Genomic DNA, 19,084 nt, shown 5'->3' with positions numbered 1-19,084 from the left:
CACGGCATCTGCTTGAGTCAGCAACCAGGCAGCAAGGCCTGAAAGCCAGCAGGGCTGCTGGAGGCTGGCATCCAGCCCTTGCCCCTGTGCAGGCCACAGCGTGGCCAGATCTGTGCCTGCAGCCTGCCACGGCCGAGGCTCACAGCTAAGGCAGAGCAGAGGGCACCCACCCTCCCTGTGCACTCTCCAGTTCCTCCAGCATTCTCAGTAGGATTTCAGGGGCGTCTGGGGACTTCTTTCCTACCTCCCTGAGGTGATTTGCTCTTAGAAGGAACTCAACCAAAACTATTGAGCTGAGTTTAAGACAAATGAAACCCAGAAACCCAGTGCTTAGCTGTCAGGTCCGCAGAGACTCACCTCCATGATGCCAGCCAGGCTGCAGTGGAGCTGAGGAGGTCCTTTGTAGGGGCACAACTGAAATTAAACACCCAGAGAGGCTGCAGTCAGCTCCTGTCATCTGCCTGGGCACAACTGAACCCCAGGAGCCAGCGGGGGCCCAGCCAAGCAGAGGGCAGGTCTGCGTTGTCACCCTGCTGAGGTGCCCAGCTGGGTACCCTTGGGCTTGGAGCTGGCAGCTCCCAAAGGCAGGATGATGAAGCCAACACCTACCTGTGCCATGTGTTGGAGCGTGAGTGCTGGAAGCCGGCAGGGAAGCTGAGTTGCTTTGGCCTACAGGCAGGCCTACAAAGAAGCACAGGAGAGAAGAGCTGCAGTGGCACAGCTGCAGGCACTTCTGCAGAGGGCAGTGGCACTGAGGGGCACTCAGAGCCGGGCACAGAAGGTTAATGGCTGCCAAGCACTTACCTGTGGGGTTCTTCCCAGGCAGGGGGACAGGGACTGACTGAGCAGTTGAGGAAGCAGCACTCACAGGACTGTCAGCACTTCCACTTCGCACCTTGGCCACACCTGTTGGAGCATCCACAAGGTTAGTCTGTGCCGGGCACCACTGGCAAGCTTGCAGCAGGTCTGTTGTAGCCAGGAAGTGCTCTTTGCCCCCGGTGCTGGTGCCCGCAGGCACACTCCCAGCCCCTGGGACAGGCTGTCCCTGCCCACAAAACCCAGCTGGCCGTAAGCAGAGCATGGGGCAGAGCTGAGCTGCCTGAGCAGCCCCTCCTTCGGGCACAGGGGCACAAACCATGGCTGCAGCAGGGCCTGCCACCCCCATCTCCCTCCCTCCCTTGCCAGTGCCAGGAAACCCAGAGCTGCTGCGGTGCCAATCACACGGCATCTGCTTGAGTCAGCAACCAGGCAGCAAGGCCTGAAAGCCAGCAGGGCTGCTGGAGGCTGGCATCCAGCCCTTGCCCCTGTGCAGGCCACAGCGTGGCCAGACCTGTGCCTGCAGCCTGCCACGGCCAAGGCTCACAGCTAAGGCAGGGTGAAGGGCACCCACCCTGGCCTCCTTCCAGTTGCTTCAGCACTATCTGTAGGTTTTTCAAGGCTACAAAGGATGTCTTTGCTCCTTCACCTGAGTATTTGCCCGTTGGAGGCCCTAAAGAGAAAGGGTTTATCTGAGTTTCACATGGCTGAAACACAGAAAAGCAGTGCTTGGCTTTGGTCAGGGCAGCAGAACTCACCCCTGCGATGCCCACGTGGCTGTGGAGCAGGAGGCTGGGGAAGAGCTGCAGAAGTCCTCTTGAGGTTCCCATCTGAAAGTAAACAGCCAGAGAAGCTCCAGTCAGCTCTTGTCATCTGCCTGGGCACAACTGAAGCCCAGGAGCCATCGGGGGCTCAGCCGAGCAGAGGGCACCCCGGAGAGGTCTGCGTCGTCACCCTGCCGAGGTGGCCAGCTGGGTGCCCCTTGGGCTTGCAGCTGGCAAGGGCAGTGCAGACACTGCTGCAGAAGGCAGTGGCACTGAGGGGCATCCAAAGCCGGGCACGGAAGGTTAATGGCTCCCAAGCACTGATCTGTGGCGTTGTTGCCAGGCTCAAGTACAGGCCAAGGCACTGGGCAGCTCTCAAGCCTGACAGGCTCTTAAGGCTCCTGCCACGCTGTCCCTGTTTCTGCCTTCAGGGAACAAAGGGACACTGCGAGCTTACCTGCAGGCTGCCCCAAGGGCTCCACACCAGCGTCCAGCCGAGCAGCTGGAGGACGCCTCAATGCGTGACCCCCATCTAGAGGCAAGCAGAGGGGAGAAGGGTTTCAGTGCCTGTTGGCATCCACTCCTGCCTCAGACAGCTGCAGGCACTGGAAGGGGATCAGGTAAGAAGGTGGCAGCCAGACCTAGGCGGCCAGCTCTGGCAAAGCTGCTCAGGGTGGCCTGGCACCTCCTGGCTGGCAGCTTAGCCGCTCTGCACACACACTGCCAGGCCGTGCCCAGCAGCCCTGCAGGAGCAGTGGATGGCCCGACAGACGGCGCCGGGGGCTTTCTCCCTGCGAGAGCTCTCAGGCACGGAGAGGAAGCCCTCCCGGCTGAAGCAGGGGAGCAAAAGCCTGCAGCCCAGGCTTCTCGGCGGGCAGAGCCTGCTGGCCACGAAAGGCTGCCCCAGCGCCGCTTGCTTACCTGCTCCCCACGCTCGCAGTGGAGCAGCGTGGAGAGGCCTGGCTTGGAGGGCCACGAAGAGGAGGAGGAGGAGGAGGAGGTGGTGGCTCAGGGCCATGGCTCCTGCTCTCGCACCACCCCCAAACTGCTGCCGCTGCTTGCTGCCGCCGCGTGCCACGTCTGTGGTCCTCGCTGCCGCCGCTGCCGCCGCTGTGCGCAGTGAGCAGCAGGGGCAGTGCGCTTGCTTTTCACAGCCTGCGGGGCACCTGGGTGCTTGTGACATCAGAGCCGCTGCTGTGACATCAGCGCTCCCTTGTGAGCTCACCGCCGTGCTGAGGCTGCCGGCAACTGCCGGCACTGCAGCCCTGGAGACCTGCTGGAGTGCAGCTGGGGATGCGCCCGCCGGGGCTGGGATCCATCTCCTTGACACCTGTGCTGTCGGCCCTGGACGTGCCTGTGCTTCCCTCCCGTAAGGAAGCTGCCTGTCTCTGCAGGCTGATGCTCACAGAGGAGCCCTGCGAAAGCTCGTTTGAATAAAGGGAGAGCCCACGGGCAGATCCCTGCGGGCTGCCTGCGACTGCAGGAGAACGCAGCCTCCTGCTGTCCTAAAATCCTCCGCGTGCCTGACCCTCTTCCTTCCCCCCTGCTGGGGGTGCTTGGAGTGCGCAGCCTGCCCGCTCCACCTGCTCCAGCGTCCCCCTTGCGTGCACACTGCCTGCGGCAGGCATCCCACCTCCACTCAAATGAGGCTCTACAGCTGCCTGGGCGGAGAGCTGTGGAGCCAGTACCCACTGTGCCTGTGCACTGTGCCAAGGGTTGCGAGCTGGGCTTGTGCCTGGCTCCTCCTGCTCCTTGCTGCCTTTGAAAGGCACTCTGTTGATTCGGGGAAAGATCCCTGTGGACACATCCGAGAGGAGGATGCAGGGAATCCCCGTTAGCTGGCCTTTCCTCTGCAGGCCTTTTCCTTGCTAAGGACACAGCTCTGCCTTAGTGCCCTCACTGCCACCGGGGCTGTCAGCACACGGTGCCTCTGCAGCTCTGGTGGCACTTGAGCAACTAGGCTGAGGCTTTCCCCTCTGCAGCGTACCGAGTGTTTGGACAGGGGCTGAGCTCGACAAGAGCCAGGGCACCCTGGCTTTGCAGGGACACTGAGCTGGGTGGGAGTCCTCACCTGCTGGCACGTAGGAAGGCTCTGCAGACGGACCCGCACAGGCTGCATGGATGAGCTGAGCCCTGCTGGATGGGGCTGAACAGGGCCAGGTGCTGGGCCCTGCAGCTGGCTCACAGCATGCCCACGAGTGCTCCAGGCCTGGGGCAGGGTGGCTGGAAACTGCAATATGGAAAGGCCTGGGGTGTTGCGCTGACCTCTGGCTGAAGATGAGCCAGGGGGGGCCCAGGTGGCCAGGAAGGCCGCCAGCATACTGGCCTGGGCCAGCAACGGTGTGGCCAGCAGGGCCAGGGAAGCAATCCTGCCTCTGCACTCAGCACTGAGCCACAAGAGACAGCTTCAGTACTGGGCTGTGCTGGGACACTCATCCCAGAGCTGGCAGCTGGAAGGGTCACTGCATACTTTTGCTGGTACTAGGTAGGGCAGGAGCACATCTCCAGGCCACATTTTCCCAGCCATGGAGAGGACCAAAGCTCATCGATAAATGGGTGGGTGGAAGGGATGAGCTGCTCACCAAGCTGTGACCACCAAGGCCTTGTGTGGTGCTGCACGTGATGGAGCCCAAAGTTTGGGACAGATGCTTTTCGAAGCTCTCCCCTGTGAGGAGATGGAAAGGAGCCTTCCAGGAACTCACTGCCAGGAATTCCACCTCTCAGAGCAGGAGTGCTGAGGTTTGCTCGCGGTGTGCAGCTGACCTCTGGGCTCCTGGCATCTGCTCTGAGACTGAGACTTGAGCTGTGTCAGGGCAGCTGCTCTTGTGCTCCAGGCTGCAGAGGAAGCTTCCTGTCTCCAGCTGGTGTGCTGGATCTGCAGAGCCTTTCCTGTAGAGAGAGGAGGCTGCTCAAGTCCTCAGCTGCAGCTGGCAAGCTCTGCCCAACCACCAACTGACCGCTCCACAGCAGCCAGAGAAAGAAGTCCAAGCAGCATTTGCAAGCACTACTGCAGGAAGCAGAACAGGGCAGCCCAGGATGGCCTACCCTAGCAGACCCCCTGGTTATAAGGAGGCTAGGGAGAAAGGAAAGGCAATTAGAATTCTTAGTAGGCACAGGAGCAACTTTTCCAGTGTTGACTCAAGCCTGGGTGCCTCTTGATGAAAGCAGTGTTTCTGTGGCAGGGACTACAGGCCAAAAGGCCTCTTAAGTATAAATTGGGGCAGTCTTGGGGCACACATCAATTCGTGTATATGCCCCAAAGCACCTAAGGCACTATGGGGAAGGGACCTTTTGGAAGCCTTGGGAGCAGAAATCAAATCTGACAACGGCAGTGTTGGATTTCAAGCGGGGAATGAGCTGGTCCTGCTCACTCTGCCCTGTTGCCTGTAGTTGAGGGAGATGGAGTTCCTGTGGGCTGCAAAAGGAATCTACTGGGGAAAAGTGTGTGGCTTGCTCCTGCTTCTGGGGGGGCAAACCTATCAAAGGGGTAGTATCTGCTGAGGGTCCTGGTCACAGATACTGGGTAATGCTTGAAACTGGCACTATTCAGTGTGTTCCTGTGATGGTTTGGGAGTTACCTGCCCCCCCACACCCCACACCCCCCACTTAAGACAATCACCCAGACTAGACTCAGCCGAGCTGGGAATTAAGGAATGAAGCTTTATAGTGACAGCTTAGCACAACATACAAGCAGGTATTTGCAATCTATACAGCTACAGACAGAAATACACAAGGTAAAAGGTAGTACACAAACACAACAGCTACTGTCTTCGGTGTCCTGGGTGGATGCTCCCCACGGGGATCAGTCCCCTGCACTCTCCATTCAAATGCCGTTTCACAGGGCTCCTCTGTCTCCATTGTGAAGAAACCTTTAGACTGGACCAATCTTCCTTGCAGCCCTCACCAAGCCATGTCACAAACCCACTTTGATTTCTTCACAGCACAAACAGGAGGAGCCTTAGTCTCGGTTGCTGTGCTGACTGGTGCGGTGGGAGGATGCCGAATGGCTCCATTGCTGACTGGGCTGCTGAAAGGTCTTGCTCGGGGAGCTCGGTGGCCCCACCGTGGATCTGGCTGACATGGAGTGCTGAGGTCTGGGTGGGTGCCTCTGTGGCACTGAGTCCCATGATCTGCGTGGATACTCCTCTGGAGGTGGCTCCAGTGTGCTGGATGGACGCCTTTGTGGCACTGGCTCCCGTGATCTGCGTGGCTGCTCCTCTGCCACTGTCTCCAGTGTGCTGGGTGGACGCCTTTGTGGCACTGGCTCCCGTAATCTCCATGGATTCTCCTCTGCCACTGTCTCCAGTGTGCTGGATGGATGCCTTTGTGGCACTGGCTCCTGTGATCTGCGTGGCTGCTCCTCTGCTACTGTCTCCAGTGAGCTGGGTGGACGCCTTTGTGGCACTGGCTCCCGTAATCTCCATGGATTCTCCTCTGCCACTGTCTCCAGTGAGCTGGGTGGACGCCTTTGTGGCACTGGCTCCCGTAATCTCCATGGATTCTCCTCTGCCACTGTCTCCAGTGTGCTGGATGGATGCCTTTGTGGCACTGGCTCCTGTGATCTGCGTGGCTGCTCCTCTGCCACTGTCTCCAGTGGGCTGGGTGGATGCTCCACTTGTGCTGTCTTCAATGGCTGCTCTGGCATCTGCTCTTTGGCTGAGATTTGAGCTGTGTCAGGGGAGCTCCTCTTGTTCTTCAGACTGGAAAGGAAGCTGCCTGTTTCCAGCTTGTGTCCTGGATCTGCAGAGCGTTTCCTGTAGAGAGAGGAGGCTGCTCAAGTCCTCATCTGCAGCTGGCAGGTTCTGCCCAATCACCAAGTGACTGCTCCACAGCACTCTGACTAGAAATGCTTCGTGGCTTTGAGCAGCCCTGGAGGGAAGCAGTGGGGGGCATAAAAGTCACGACTCACCCCATGGCTTTCTTCAGGCAGTAGCAGGCTGCTGTGCAGCACAGCACCAATACAAGTATCAGGAAAAAGGTGGCTGCTACTACACAGACTACAAAGACTGCTTTCAGGTACTGCACAATCTGCAACTTGATGTTGAAGAGCTCTTGCCAACGAGTGTCAGTGTTCTCACGGATGTCCTTGCCCACATCTAGAGGAGCAATGGGAGTGTTAGTCCATCCTGTGTAGCACTGCCAAGCTGGCAGCACATTTTCTCTGCCAGGATGTCCTCTTGTCCCCCGTGCCAGTGCTAAAGACACACTGCCACCCTCTGAGAGGCTCACAGCTAAGGCAGAGCAGAGGGCACCCACCCTCCCTGTGCACTCTCCAGTTCCTCCAGCATTCTCAGTAGGATTTCAGGGGCGTCTGGGGACTTCTTTCCTACCTCCCTGAGGTGATTTGCTCTTAGAAGGAACTCAACCAAAACTATTGAGCTGAGTTTAAGACAAATGAAACCCAGAAACCCAGTGCTTAGCTGTCAGGTCCGCAGAGACTCACCTCCATGATGCCAGCCAGGCTGCAGTGGAGCTGAGGAGGTCCTTTGTAGGGGCACAACTGAAATTAAACACCCAGAGAGGCTGCAGTCAGCTCCTGTCATCTGCCTGGGCACAACTGAACCCCAGGAGCCAGCGGGGGCCCAGCCAAGCAGAGGGCAGGTCTGCGTTGTCACCCTGCTGAGGTGCCCAGCTGGGTACCCTTGGGCTTGGAGCTGGCAGCTCCCAAAGGCAGGATGATGAAGCCAACACCTACCTGTGCCATGTGTTGGAGCGTGAGTGCTGGAAGCCGGCAGGGAAGCTGAGTTGCTTTGGCCTACAGGCAGGCCTGCAAAGAAGCACAGGAGAGAAGAGCTGCAGTGGCACAGCTGCAGGCACTTCTGCAGAGGGCAGTGGCACTGAGGGGCACTCAGAGCCGGGCACAGAAGGTTAATGGCTGCCAAGCACTTACCTGTGGGGTTCTTCCCAGGCAGGGGGACAGGGACTGACTGAGCAGTTGAGGAAGCAGCAGTCACAGGACTGTCAGCACTTCCACTTCGCACCTTGGCCACACCTGTTGGAGCATCCACAAGGTTAGTCTGTGCCGGGCACCACTGGCAAGCTTGCAGCAGGTCTGTTGTAGCCAGGAAGTGCTCTTTGCCCCCGGTGCTGGTGCCCGCAGGCACACTCCCAGCCCCTGGGACAGGCTGTCCCTGCCAACAAAACCCAGCTGGCCGTAAGCAGAGCATGGGGCAGAGCTGAGCTGCCTGAGCAGCCCCTCCTTCGGGCACAGGGGCACAAACCATGGCTGCAGCAGGGCCTGCCACCCCCATCTCCCTCCCTCCCTTGCCAGTGCCAGGAAACCCAGAGCTGCTGCGGTGCCAATCACACGGCATCTGCTTGAGTCAGCAACCAGGCAGCAAGGCCTGAAAGCCAGCAGGGCTGCTGGAGGCTGGCATCCAGCCCTTGCCCCTGTGCAGGCCACAGCGTGGCCAGACCTGTGCCTGCAGCCTGCCACGGCCAAGGCTCACACCTAAGGCAGGGTGAAGGGCACCCACCCTGGCCTCCTTCCAGTTGCTTCAGCACTATCTGTAGGTTTTTCAAGGCTACAAAGGATGTCTTTGCTCCTTCACCTGAGTATTTGCCCGTTGGAGGCCCTAAAGAGAAAGGGTTTATCTGAGTTTCACATGGCTGAAACACAGAAAAGCAGTGCTTGGCTTTGGTCAGGGCAGCAGAACTCACCCCTGCGATGCCCACGTGGCTGTGGAGCAGGAGGCTGGGGAAGAGCTGCAGAAGTCCTCTTGAGGTTCCCATCTGAAAGTAAACAGCCAGAGAAGCTCCAGTCAGCTCTTGTCATCTGCCTGGGCACAACTGAAGCCCAGGAGCCATCGGGGGCTCAGCCGAGCAGAGGGCACCCCGGAGAGGTCTGCGTCGTCACCCTGCCGAGGTGGCCAGCTGGGTGCCCCTTGGGCTTGCAGCTGGCAAGGGCAGTGCAGACACTGCTGCAGAAGGCAGTGGCACTGAGGGGCATCCAAAGCCGGGCACGGAAGGTTAATGGCTCCCAAGCACTGATCTGTGGCGTTGTTGCCAGGCTCAAGTACAGGCCAAGGCACTGGGCAGCTCTCAAGCCTGACAGGCTCTTAAGGCTCCTGCCACGCTGTCCCTGTTTCTGCCTTCAGGGAACAAAGGGACACTGCGAGCTTACCTGCAGGCTGCCCCAAGGGCTCCACACCAGCGTCCAGCCGAGCAGCTGGAGGACGCCTCAATGCGTGACCCCCATCTAGAGGCAAGCAGAGGGGAGAAGGGTTTCAGTGCCTGTTGGCATCCACTCCTGCCTCAGACAGCTGCAGGCACTGGAAGGGGATCAGGTAAGAAGGTGGCAGCCAGACCTAGGCGGCCAGCTCTGGCAAAGCTGCTCAGGGTGGCCTGGCACCTCCTGGCTGGCAGCTTAGCCGCTCTGCACACACACTGCCAGGCCGTGCCCAGCAGCCCTGCAGGAGCAGTGGATGGCCCGACAGACGGCGCCGGGGGCTTTCTCCCTGCGAGAGCTCTCAGGCACGGAGAGGAAGCCCTCCCGGCTGAAGCAGGGGAGCAAAAGCCTGCAGCCCAGGCTTCTCGGCGGGCAGAGCCTGCTGGCCACGAAAGGCTGCCCCAGCGCCGCTTGCTTACCTGCTCCCCACGCTCGCAGTGGAGCAGCGTGGAGAGGCCTGGCTTGGAGGGCCACGAAGAGGAGGAGGAGGAGGAGGAGGTGGTGGCTCAGGGCCATGGCTCCTGCTCTCGCACCACCCCCAAACTGCTGCCGCTGCTTGCTGCCGCCGCGTGCCACGTCTGTGGTCCTCGCTGCCGCCGCTGCCGCCGCTGTGCGCAGTGAGCAGCAGGGGCAGTGCGCTTGCTTTTCACAGCCTGCGGGGCACCTGGGTGCTTGTGACATCAGAGCCGCTGCTGTGACATCAGCGCTCCCTTGTGAGCTCACCGCCGTGCTGAGGCTGCCGGCAACTGCCGGCACTGCAGCCCTGGAGACCTGCTGGAGTGCAGCTGGGGATGCGCCCGCCGGGGCTGGGATCCATCTCCTTGACACCTGTGCTGTCGGCCCTGGACGTGCCTGTGCTTCCCTCCCGTAAGGAAGCTGCCTGTCTCTGCAGGCTGATGCTCACAGAGGAGCCCTGCGAAAGCTCGTTTGAATAAAGGGAGAGCCCACGGGCAGATCCCTGCGGGCTGCCTGCGACTGCAGGAGAACGCAGCCTCCTGCTGTCCTAAAATCCTCCGCGTGCCTGACCCTCTTCCTTCCCCCCTGCTGGGGGTGCTTGGAGTGCGCAGCCTGCCCGCTCCACCTGCTCCAGCGTCCCCCTTGCGTGCACACTGCCTGCGGCAGGCATCCCACCTCCACTCAAATGAGGCTCTACAGCTGCCTGGGCGGAGAGCTGTGGAGCCAGTACCCACTGTGCCTGTGCACTGTGCCAAGGGTTGCGAGCTGGGCTTGTGCCTGGCTCCTCCTGCTCCTTGCTGCCTTTGAAAGGCACTCTGTTGATTCGGGGAAAGATCCCTGTGGACACATCCGAGAGGAGGATGCAGGGAATCCCCGTTAGCTGGCCTTTCCTCTGCAGGCCTTTTCCTTGCTAAGGACACAGCTCTGCCTTAGTGCCCTCACTGCCACCGGGGCTGTCAGCACACGGTGCCTCTGCAGCTCTGGTGGCACTTGAGCAACTAGGCTGAGGCTTTCCCCTCTGCAGCGTACCGAGTGTTTGGACAGGGGCTGAGCTCGACAAGAGCCAGGGCACCCTGGCTTTGCAGGGACACTGAGCTGGGTGGGAGTCCTCACCTGCTGGCACGTAGGAAGGCTCTGCAGACGGACCCGCACAGGCTGCATGGATGAGCTGAGCCCTGCTGGATGGGGCTGAACAGGGCCAGGTGCTGGGCCCTGCAGCTGGCTCACAGCATGCCCACGAGTGCTCCAGGCCTGGGGCAGGGTGGCTGGAAACTGCAATATGGAAAGGCCTGGGGTGTTGCGCTGACCTCTGGCTGAAGATGAGCCAGGGGGGGCCCAGGTGGCCAGGAAGGCCGCCAGCATACTGGCCTGGGCCAGCAACGGTGTGGCCAGCAGGGCCAGGGAAGCAATCCTGCCTCTGCACTCAGCACTGAGCCACAAGAGACAGCTTCAGTACTGGGCTGTGCTGGGACACTCATCCCAGAGCTGGCAGCTGGAAGGGTCACTGCATACTTTTGCTGGTACTAGGTAGGGCAGGAGCACATCTCCAGGCCACATTTTCCCAGCCATGGAGAGGACCAAAGCTCATCGATAAATGGGTGGGTGGAAGGGATGAGCTGCTCACCAAGCTGTGACCACCAAGGCCTTGTGTGGTGCTGCACGTGATGGAGCCCAAAGTTTGGGACAGACGCTTTTCGAAGCTCTCCCCTGTGAGGAGATGGAAAGGAGCCTTCCAGGAACTCACTGCCAGGAATTCCACCTCTCAGAGCAGGAGTGCTGAGGTTTGCTCGCGGTGTGCAGCTGACCTCTGGGCTCCTGGCATCTGCTCTGAGACTGAGACTTGAGCTGTGTCAGGGCAGCTGCTCTTGTGCTCCAGGCTGCAGAGGAAGCTTCCTGTCTCCAGCTGGTGTGCTGGATCTGCAGAGCCTTTCCTGTAGAGAGAGGAGGCTGCTCAAGTCCTCAGCTGCAGCTGGCAAGCTCTGCCCAACCACCAACTGACCGCTCCACAGCAGCCAGAGAAAGAAGTCCAAGCAGCATTTGCAAGCACTACTGCAGGAAGCAGAACAGGGCAGCCCAGGATGGCCTACCCTAGCAGACCCCCTGGTTATAAGGAGGCTAGGGAGAAAGGAAAGGCAATTAGAATTCTTAGTAGGCACAGGAGCAACTTTTCCAGTGTTGACTCAAGCCTGGGTGCCTCTTGATGAAAGCAGTGTTTCTGTGGCAGGGACTACAGGCCAAAAGGCCTCTTAAGTATAAATTGGGGCAGTCTTGGGGCACACATCAATTCGTGTATATGCCCCAAAGCACCTAAGGCACTATGGGGAAGGGACCTTTTGGAAGCCTTGGGAGCAGAAATCAAATCTGACAACGGCAGTGTTGGATTTCAAGCGGGGAATGAGCTGGTCCTGCTCACTCTGCCCTGTTGCCTGTAGTTGAGGGAGATGGAGTTCCTGTGGGCTGCAAAAGGAATCTACTGGGGAAAAGTGTGTGGCTTGCTCCTGCTTCTGGGGGGGCAAACCTATCAAAGGGGTAGTATCTGCTGAGGGTCCTGGTCACAGATACTGGGTAATGCTTGAAACTGGCACTATTCAGTGTGTTCCTGTGATGGTTTGGGAGTTACCTGCCCCCCCACACCCCACACCCCCCACTTAAGACAATCACCCAGACTAGACTCAGCCGAGCTGGGAATTAAGGAATGAAGCTTTATAGTGACAGCTTAGCACAACATACAAGCAGGTATTTGCAATCTATACAGCTACAGACAGAAATACACAAGGTAAAAGGTAGTACACAAACACAACAGCTACTGTCTTCGGTGTCCTGGGTGGATGCTCCCCACGGGGATCAGTCCCCTGCACTCTCCATTCAAATGCCGTTTCACAGGGCTCCTCTGTCTCCATTGTGAAGAAACCTTTAGACTGGACCAATCTTCCTTGCAGCCCTCACCAAGCCATGTCACAAACCCACTTTGATTTCTTCACAGCACAAACAGGAGGAGCCTTAGTCTCGGTTGCTGTGCTGACTGGTGCGGTGGGAGGATGCCGAATGGCTCCATTGCTGACTGGGCTGCTGAAAGGTCTTGCTCGGGGAGCTCGGTGGCCCCACCGTGGATCTGGCTGACATGGAGTGCTGAGGTCTGGGTGGGTGCCTCTGTGGCACTGAGTCCCATGATCTGCGTGGATACTCCTCTGGAGGTGGCTCCAGTGTGCTGGATGGACGCCTTTGTGGCACTGGCTCCCGTGATCTGCGTGGCTGCTCCTCTGCCACTGTCTCCAGTGTGCTGGGTGGACGCCTTTGTGGCACTGGCTCCCGTAATCTCCATGGATTCTCCTCTGCCACTGTCTCCAGTGAGCTGGGTGGACGCCTTTGTGGCACTGGCTCCCGTAATCTCCATGGATTCTCCTCTGCCACTGTCTCCAGTGTGCTGGATGGATGCCTTTGTGGCACTGGCTCCTGTGATCTGCGTGGCTGCTCCTCTGCCACTGTCTCCAGTGGGCTGGGTGGATGCTCCACTTGTGCTGTCTTCAATGGCTGCTCTGGCATCTGCTCTTTGGCTGAGATTTGAGCTGTGTCAGGGGAGCTCCTCTTGTTCTTCAGACTGGAAAGGAAGCTGCCTGTTTCCAGCTTGTGTCCTGGATCTGCAGAGCGTTTCCTGTAGAGAGAGGAGGCTGCTCAAGTCCTCATCTGCAGCTGGCAGGTTCTGCCCAATCACCAAGTGACTGCTCCACAGCACTCTGACTAGAAATGCTTCGTGGCTTTGAGCAGCCCTGGAGGGAAGCAGTGGGGGGCATAAAAGTCACGACTCACCCCATGGCTTTCTTCAGGCAGTAGCAGGCTGCTGTGCAGCACAGCACCAATACAAGTATCAGGAAAAAGGTGGCTGCTACTACACAGACTACAAAGACTGCTTTCAGGTACTGCACAATCTGCAACTTGATGTTGAAGAGCTCTTGCCAACGAGTGTCAGTGTTCTCACGGATGTCCTTGCCCACATCTAGAGGAGCAATGGGAGTGTTAGTCCATCCTGTGTAGCACTGCCAAGCTGGCAGCACATTTTCTCTGCCAGGATGTCCTCTTGTCCCCCGTGCCAGTGCTAAAGACACACTGCCACCCTCTGAGAGGCTCACAGCTAAGGCAGAGCAGAGGGCACCCACCCTCCCTGTGCACTCTCCAGTTCCTCCAGCATTCTCAGTAGGATTTCAGGGGCGTCTGGGGACTTCTTTCCTACCTCCCTGAGGTGATTTGCTCTTAGAAGGAACTCAACCAAAACTATTGAGCTGAGTTTAAGACAAATGAAACCCAGAAACCCAGTGCTTAGCTGTCAGGTCCGCAGAGACTCACCTCCATGATGCCAGCCAGGCTGCAGTGGAGCTGAGGAGGTCCTTTGTAGGGGCACAACTGAAATTAAACACCCAGAGAGGCTGCAGTCAGCTCCTGTCATCTGCCTGGGCACAACTGAACCCCAGGAGCCAGCGGGGGCCCAGCCAAGCAGAGGGCAGGTCTGCGTTGTCACCCTGCTGAGGTGCCCAGCTGGGTACCCTTGGGCTTGGAGCTGGCAGCTCCCAAAGGCAGGATGATGAAGCCAATACCTACCTGTGCCATGTGTTGGAGCGTGAGTGCTGGAAGCTGGCAGGGAAGCTGAGTTGCTTTGGCCTACAGGCAGGCCTGCAAAGAAGCACAGGAGAGAAGAGCTGCAGTGGCACAGCTGCAGGCACTTCTGCAGAGGGCAGTGGCACTGAGGGGCACTCAGAGCCGGGCACAGAAGGTTAATGGCTGCCAAGCACTTACCTGTGGGGTTCTTCCCAGGCAGGGGGACAGGGACTGACTGAGCAGTTGAGGAAGCAGCAGTCACAGGACTGTCAGCACTTCCACTTCGCACCTTGGCCACACCTGTTGGAGCATCCACAAGGTTAGTCTGTGCCGGGCACCACTGGCAAGCTTGCAGCAGGTCTGTTGTAGCCAGGAAGTGCTCTTTGCCCCCGGTGCTGGTGCCCGCAGGCACACTCCCAGCCCCTGGGACAGGCTGTCCCTGCCAACAAAACCCAGCTGGCCGTAAGCAGAGCATGGGGCAGAGCTGAGCTGCCTGAGCAGCCCCTCCTTCGGGCACAGGGGCACAAACCATGGCTGCAGCAGGGCCTGCCACCCCCATCTCCCTCCCTCCCTTGCCAGTGCCAGGAAACCCAGAGCTGCTGCGGTGCCAATCACACGGCATCTGCTTGAGTCAGCAACCAGGCAGCAAGGCCTGAAAGCCAGCAGGGCTGCTGGAGGCTGGCATCCAGCCCTTGCCCCTGTGCAGGCCACAGCGTGGCCAGACCTGTGCCTGCAGCCTGCCACGGCCGAGGCTCACAGCTAAGGCAGGGTGAAGGGCACCCACCCTCCCTGTCCACTCTCCAGTTCCTCCAGCATTCTCAGTAGGATTTCAGGGGCGTCTGGGGACTTCTTTCCTACCTCCCTGAGGTGATTTGCTCTTAGAAGGAACTCAACCAAAACTATTGAGCTGAGTTTAAGACAAATGAAACCCAGAAACCCAGTGCTTAGCTGTCAGGTCCGCAGAGACTCACCTCCATGATGCCAGCCAGGCTGCAGTGGAGCTGAGGAGGTCCTTTGTAGGGGCACAACTGAAATTAAACACCCAGAGAGGCTGCAGTCAGCTCCTGTCATCTGCCTGGGCACAACTGAACCCCAGGAGCCAGCGGGGGCCCAGCCAAGCAGAGGGCAGGTCTGCGTTGTCACCCTGCTGAGGTGCCCAGCTGGGTACCCTTGGGCTTGGAGCTGGCAGCTCCCAAAGGCAGGATGATGAAGCCAACACCTACCTGTGCCATGTGTTGGAGCGTGAGTGCTGGAAGCCGGCAGGGAAGCTGAGTTGCTTTGGCCTACAGGCAGGCCTGCAAAGAAGCACAGGAGAGAAGAGCTGCAGTGGCACAGCTGCAGGCACTTCTGCAGAGGGCAGTGGCACTGAGGGGCACTCAGAGCCGGGCACAGAAGGTTAATGGCTGCCAAGCACTTACCTGTGGGGTTCTTCCCAGGCAGGGGGACAGGGACTGACTGAGCAGTTGAGGAAGCAGCAGTCACAGGACTGTCAGCACTTCCACTTCGCACCTTGGCCACACCTGTTGGAGCATCCACAAGGTTAGTCTGTGCCGGGCACCACTGGCAAGCTTGCAGCAGGTCTGTTGTAGCCAGGAAGTGCTCTTTGCCCCCGGTGCTGGTGCCCGCAGGCACACTCCCAGCCCCTGGGACAGGCTGTCCCTGCCAACAAAACCCAGCTGGCCGTAAGCAGAGCATGGGGCAGAGCTGAGCTGCCTGAGCAGCCCCTCCTTCGGGCACAGGGGCACAAACCATGGCTGCAGCAGGGCCTGCCACCCCCATCTCCCTCCCTCCCTTGCCAGTGCCAGGAAACCCAGAGCTGCTGCGGTGCCAATCACACGGCATCTGCTTGAGTCAGCAACCAGGCAGCAAGGCCTGAAAGCCAGCAGGGCTGCTGGAGGCTGGCATCCAGCCCTTGCCCCTGTGCAGGCCACAGCGTGGCCAGATCTGTGCCTGCAGCCTGCCACGGCCGAGGCTCACAGCTAAGGCAGAGCAGAGGGCACCCACCCTCCCTGTGCACTCTCCAGTTCCTCCAGCATTCTCAGTAGGATTTCAGGGGCGTCTGGGGACTTCTTTCCTACCTCCCTGAGGTGATTTGCTCTTAGAAGGAACTCAACCAAAACTATTGAGCTGAGTTTAAGACAAATGAAACCCAGAAACCCAGTGCTTAGCTGTCAGGTCCGCAGAGACTCACCTCCATGATGCCAGCCAGGCTGCAGTGGAGCTGAGGAGGTCCTTTGTAGGGGCACAACTGAAATTAAACACCCAGAGAGGCTGCAGTCAGCTCCTGTCATCTGCCTGGGCACAACTGAACCCCAGGAGCCAGCGGGGGCCCAGCCAAGCAGAGGGCAGGTCTGCGTTGTCACCCTGCTGAGGTGCCCAGCTGGGTACCCTTGGGCTTGGAGCTGGCAGCTCCCAAAGGCAGGATGATGAAGCCAACACCTACCTGTGCCATGTGTTGGAGCGTGAGTGCTGGAAGCTGGCAGGGAAGCTGAGTTGCTTTGGCCTACAGGCAGGCCTACAAAGAAGCACAGGAGAGAAGAGCTGCAGTGGCACAGCTGCAGGCACTTCTGCAGAGGGCAGTGGCACTGAGGGGCACTCAGAGCCGGGCACAGAAGGTTAATGGCTGCCAAGCACATACCTGTGGGGTTCTTCCCAGGCAGGGGGACAGGGACTGACTGAGCAGTTGAGGAAGCAGCAGTCACAGGACTGTCAGCACTTCCACTTCGCACCTTGGCCACACCTGTTGGAGCATCCACAAGGTTAGTCTGTGCCGGGCACCACTGGCAAGCTTGCAGCAGGTCTGTTGTAGCCAGGAAGTGCTCTTTGCCCCCGGTGCTGGTGCCCGCAGGCACACTCCCAGCCCCTGGGACAGGCTGTCCCTGCCAACAAAACCCAGCTGGCCGTAAGCAGAGCATGGGGCAGAGCTGAGCTGCCTGAGCAGCCCCTCCTTCGGGCACAGGGGCACAAACCATGGCTGCAGCAGGGCCTGCCACCCCCATCTCCCTCCCTCCCTTGCCAGTGCCAGGAAACCCAGAGCTGCTGCGGTGCCAATCACACGGCATCTGCTTGAGTCAGCAACCAGGCAGCAAGGCCTGAAAGCCAGCAGGGCTGCTGGAGGCTGGCATCCAGCCCTTGCCCCTGTGCAGGCCACAGCGTGGCCAGACCTGTGCCTGCAGCCTGCCACGGCCAAGGCTCACACCTAAGGCAGGGTGAAGGGCACCCACCCTGGCCTCTTTCCAGTTGCTCCAGCATTCTCTGTAGGGTTTTCAAGGCTTCAGAGGATGTCTTTGCTCCTTCACCTGAGTATTTGCCCGTTGGAGGCCCTAAAGAGAAAGGGTTTATCTGAGTTTCACATGGCTGAAACACAGAAAAGCAGTGCTTGGCTTTGGTCAGGGCAGCAGAACTCACCCCTGCGATGCCCACGTGGCTGTGGAGCAGGAGGCTGGGGAAGAGCTGCAGAAGTGCTCTTGAGGTTCCCATCTGAAAGTAAACAGCCAGAGAAGCTCCAGTCAGCTCTTGTCATCTGCCTGGGCACAACTGAAGCCCAGGAGCCATCGGGGGCTCAGCCGAGCAGAGGGCACCCCGGAGAGGTCTGCGTCGTCACCCTGCCGAGGTGGCCAGCTGGGTGCCCCTTGGGCTTGCAGCTGGCAAGGGCAGTGCAGACACTGCTGCAGAAGGCAGTGGCACTGAGGGGCATCCAAAGCCGGGCACGGAAGGTTAATGGCTCCCAAGCACTGATCTGTGGCGTTGTTGCCAGGCTCAAGTACAGGCCAAGGCACTGGGCAGCTCTCAAGCCTGACAGGCTCTTAAGGCTCCTGCCACGCTGTCCCTGTTTCTGCCTTCAGGGAACAAAGGGACACTGCGAGCTTACCTGCAGGCTGCCCCAAGGGCTCCACACCAGCGTCCAGCCGAGCAGCTGGAGGACGCCTCAATGCGTGACCCCCATCTAGAGGCAAGCAGAGGGGAGAAGGGTTTCAGTGCCTGTTGGCATCCACTCCTGCCTCAGACAGCTGCAGGCACTGGAAGGGGATCAGGTAAGAAGGTGGCAGCCAGACCTAGGCGGCCAGCTCTGGCAAAGCTGCTCAGGGTGGCCTGGCACCTCCTGGCTGGCAGCTTAGCCGCTCTGCACACACACTGCCAGGCCGTGCCCAGCAGCCCTGCAGGAGCAGTGGATGGCCCGACAGACGGCGCCGGGGGCTTTCTCCCTGCGAGAGCTCTCAGGCACGGAGAGGAAGCCCTCCCGGCTGAAGCAGGGGAGCAAAAGCCTGCAGCCCAGGCTTCTCGGCGGGCAGAGCCTGCTGGCCACGAAAGGCTGCCCCAGCGCCGCTTGCTTACCTGCTCCCCACGCTCGCAGTGGAGCAGCGTGGAGAGGCCTGGCTTGGAGGGCCACGAAGAGGAGGAGGAGGAGGAGGAGGTGGTGGCTCAGGGCCATGGCTCCTGCTCTCGCACCACCCCCAAACTGCTGCCGCTGCTTGCTGCCGCCGCGTGCCACGTCTGTGGTCCTCGCTGCCGCCGCTGCCGCCGCTGTGCGCAGTGAGCAGCAGGGGCAGTGCGCTTGCTTTTCACAGCCTGCGGGGCACCTGGGTGCTTGTGACATCAGAGCCGCTGCTGTGACATCAGCGCTCCCTTGTGAGCTCACCGCCGTGCTGAGGCTGCCGGCAACTGCCGGCACTGCAGCCCTGGAGACCTGCTGGAGTGCAGCTGGGGATGCGCCCGCCGGGGCTGGGATCCATCTCCTTGACACCTGTGCTGTCGGCCCTGGACGTGCCTGTGCTTCCCTCCCGTAAGGAAGCTGCCTGTCTCTGCAGGCTGATGCTCACAGAGGAGCCCTGCGAAAGCTCGTTTGAATAAAGGGAGAGCCCACGGGCAGATCCCTGCGGGCTGCCTGCGACTGCAGGAGAACGCAGCCTCCTGCTGTCCTAAAATCCTCCGCGTGCCTGACCCTCTTCCTTCCCCCCTGCTGGGGGTGCTTGGAGTGCGCAGCCTGCCCGCTCCACCTGCTCCAGCGTCCCCCTTGCGTGCACACTGCCTGCGGCAGGCATCCCACCTCCACTCAAATGAGGCTCTACAGCTGCCTGGGCGGAGAGCTGTGGAGCCAGTACCCACTGTGCCTGTGCACTGTGCCAAGGGTTGCGAGCTGGGCTTGTGCCTGGCTCCTCCTGCTCCTTGCTGCCTTTGAAAGGCACTCTGTTGATTCGGGGAAAGATCCCTGTGGACACATCCGAGAGGAGGATGCAGGGAATCCCCGTTAGCTGGCCTTTCCTCTGCAGGCCTTTTCCTTGCTAAGGAC

At 59.7% G+C, this 19,084-nt stretch overlaps 2 protein-coding genes and 1 long non-coding RNA gene across 3 annotated transcripts; all 3 read right to left on the bottom strand.

Annotated features, from left to right (window-relative positions):
• Nucleotides 1-337: 337 nt before the first annotated feature.
• Nucleotides 338-18,815, bottom strand: LOC135182573 (uncharacterized). Its single transcript, XM_064156827.1, has 7 exons — nt 18,130-18,815; nt 17,666-17,740; nt 17,203-17,274; nt 17,019-17,117; nt 805-906; nt 610-681; nt 338-414 (listed from the first exon to the last, which is right to left on the bottom strand). Exons 1-7 carry the CDS (start codon nt 18,389-18,391, stop codon nt 338-340), a joined length of 759 nt encoding a protein of 252 aa, XP_064012897.1. The 5' UTR covers nt 18,392-18,815.
• Nucleotides 5,869-7,567, bottom strand: LOC135182208 (uncharacterized). Its single transcript, XR_010305098.1, has 4 exons — nt 7,471-7,567; nt 7,276-7,347; nt 7,024-7,080; nt 5,869-6,676 (listed from the first exon to the last, which is right to left on the bottom strand). It is a non-coding gene; the product is annotated as an uncharacterized LOC135182208 (long non-coding RNA).
• On the bottom strand, nt 12,516-15,573 carry LOC135182221 (mucin-5AC-like). Its single transcript, XM_064156050.1, has 8 exons — nt 15,544-15,573; nt 15,213-15,453; nt 15,018-15,089; nt 14,766-14,822; nt 13,993-14,094; nt 13,798-13,869; nt 13,546-13,602; nt 12,516-13,198 (listed from the first exon to the last, which is right to left on the bottom strand). The coding sequence occupies exons 1-8, from the start codon at nt 15,571-15,573 to the stop codon at nt 13,008-13,010; spliced, it is 822 nt and encodes a 273-aa protein (XP_064012120.1). The 3' UTR covers nt 12,516-13,007.
• Nucleotides 18,816-19,084: the final 269 nt, after the last annotated feature.

Source organism: Pogoniulus pusillus, chromosome 16 (assembly GCF_015220805.1).
Source record: "Pogoniulus pusillus isolate bPogPus1 chromosome 16, bPogPus1.pri, whole genome shotgun sequence".
In the NCBI taxonomy this organism is placed as follows: domain Eukaryota; kingdom Metazoa; phylum Chordata; class Aves; order Piciformes; family Lybiidae; genus Pogoniulus; species Pogoniulus pusillus.
Note: the sequence above shows the minus strand (reverse complement) of the source record. Positions and strands in the feature narration are given on the sequence as shown.

Coding starts and splice junctions, on each gene's coding strand:
- LOC135182221 (XM_064156050.1), bottom strand. CDS start 15,573: ATGGGGGTGGCAGGCCCTGCTGCAGCCATG. Junction 15,454..15,543: donor CAGGCCCTGCTGCAGCCATG/GTTTGTGCCCCT, acceptor TTTTGTTGGCAG/GGACAGCCTGTCCCAGGGGC. Junction 13,870..13,992: donor GCCTGGGAAGAACCCCACAG/GTAAGTGCTTGG, acceptor GCTTCTTTGCAG/GCCTGCCTGTAGGCCAAAGC.
- LOC135182573 (XM_064156827.1), bottom strand. CDS start 18,391: ATGTCACAAGCACCCAGGTGCCCCGCAGGCTGTGAAAAGCAAGCGCAC. Junction 17,275..17,665: donor GCCCTTGGGGCAGCCTGCAG/GTAAGCTCGCAG, acceptor GTTTACTTTCAG/ATGGGAACCTCAAGAGCACT. Junction 907..17,018: donor GCAACTGGAAAGAGGCCAGG/GTGGGTGCCCTT, acceptor ATGCTCCAACAG/GTGTGGCCAAGGTGCGAAGT.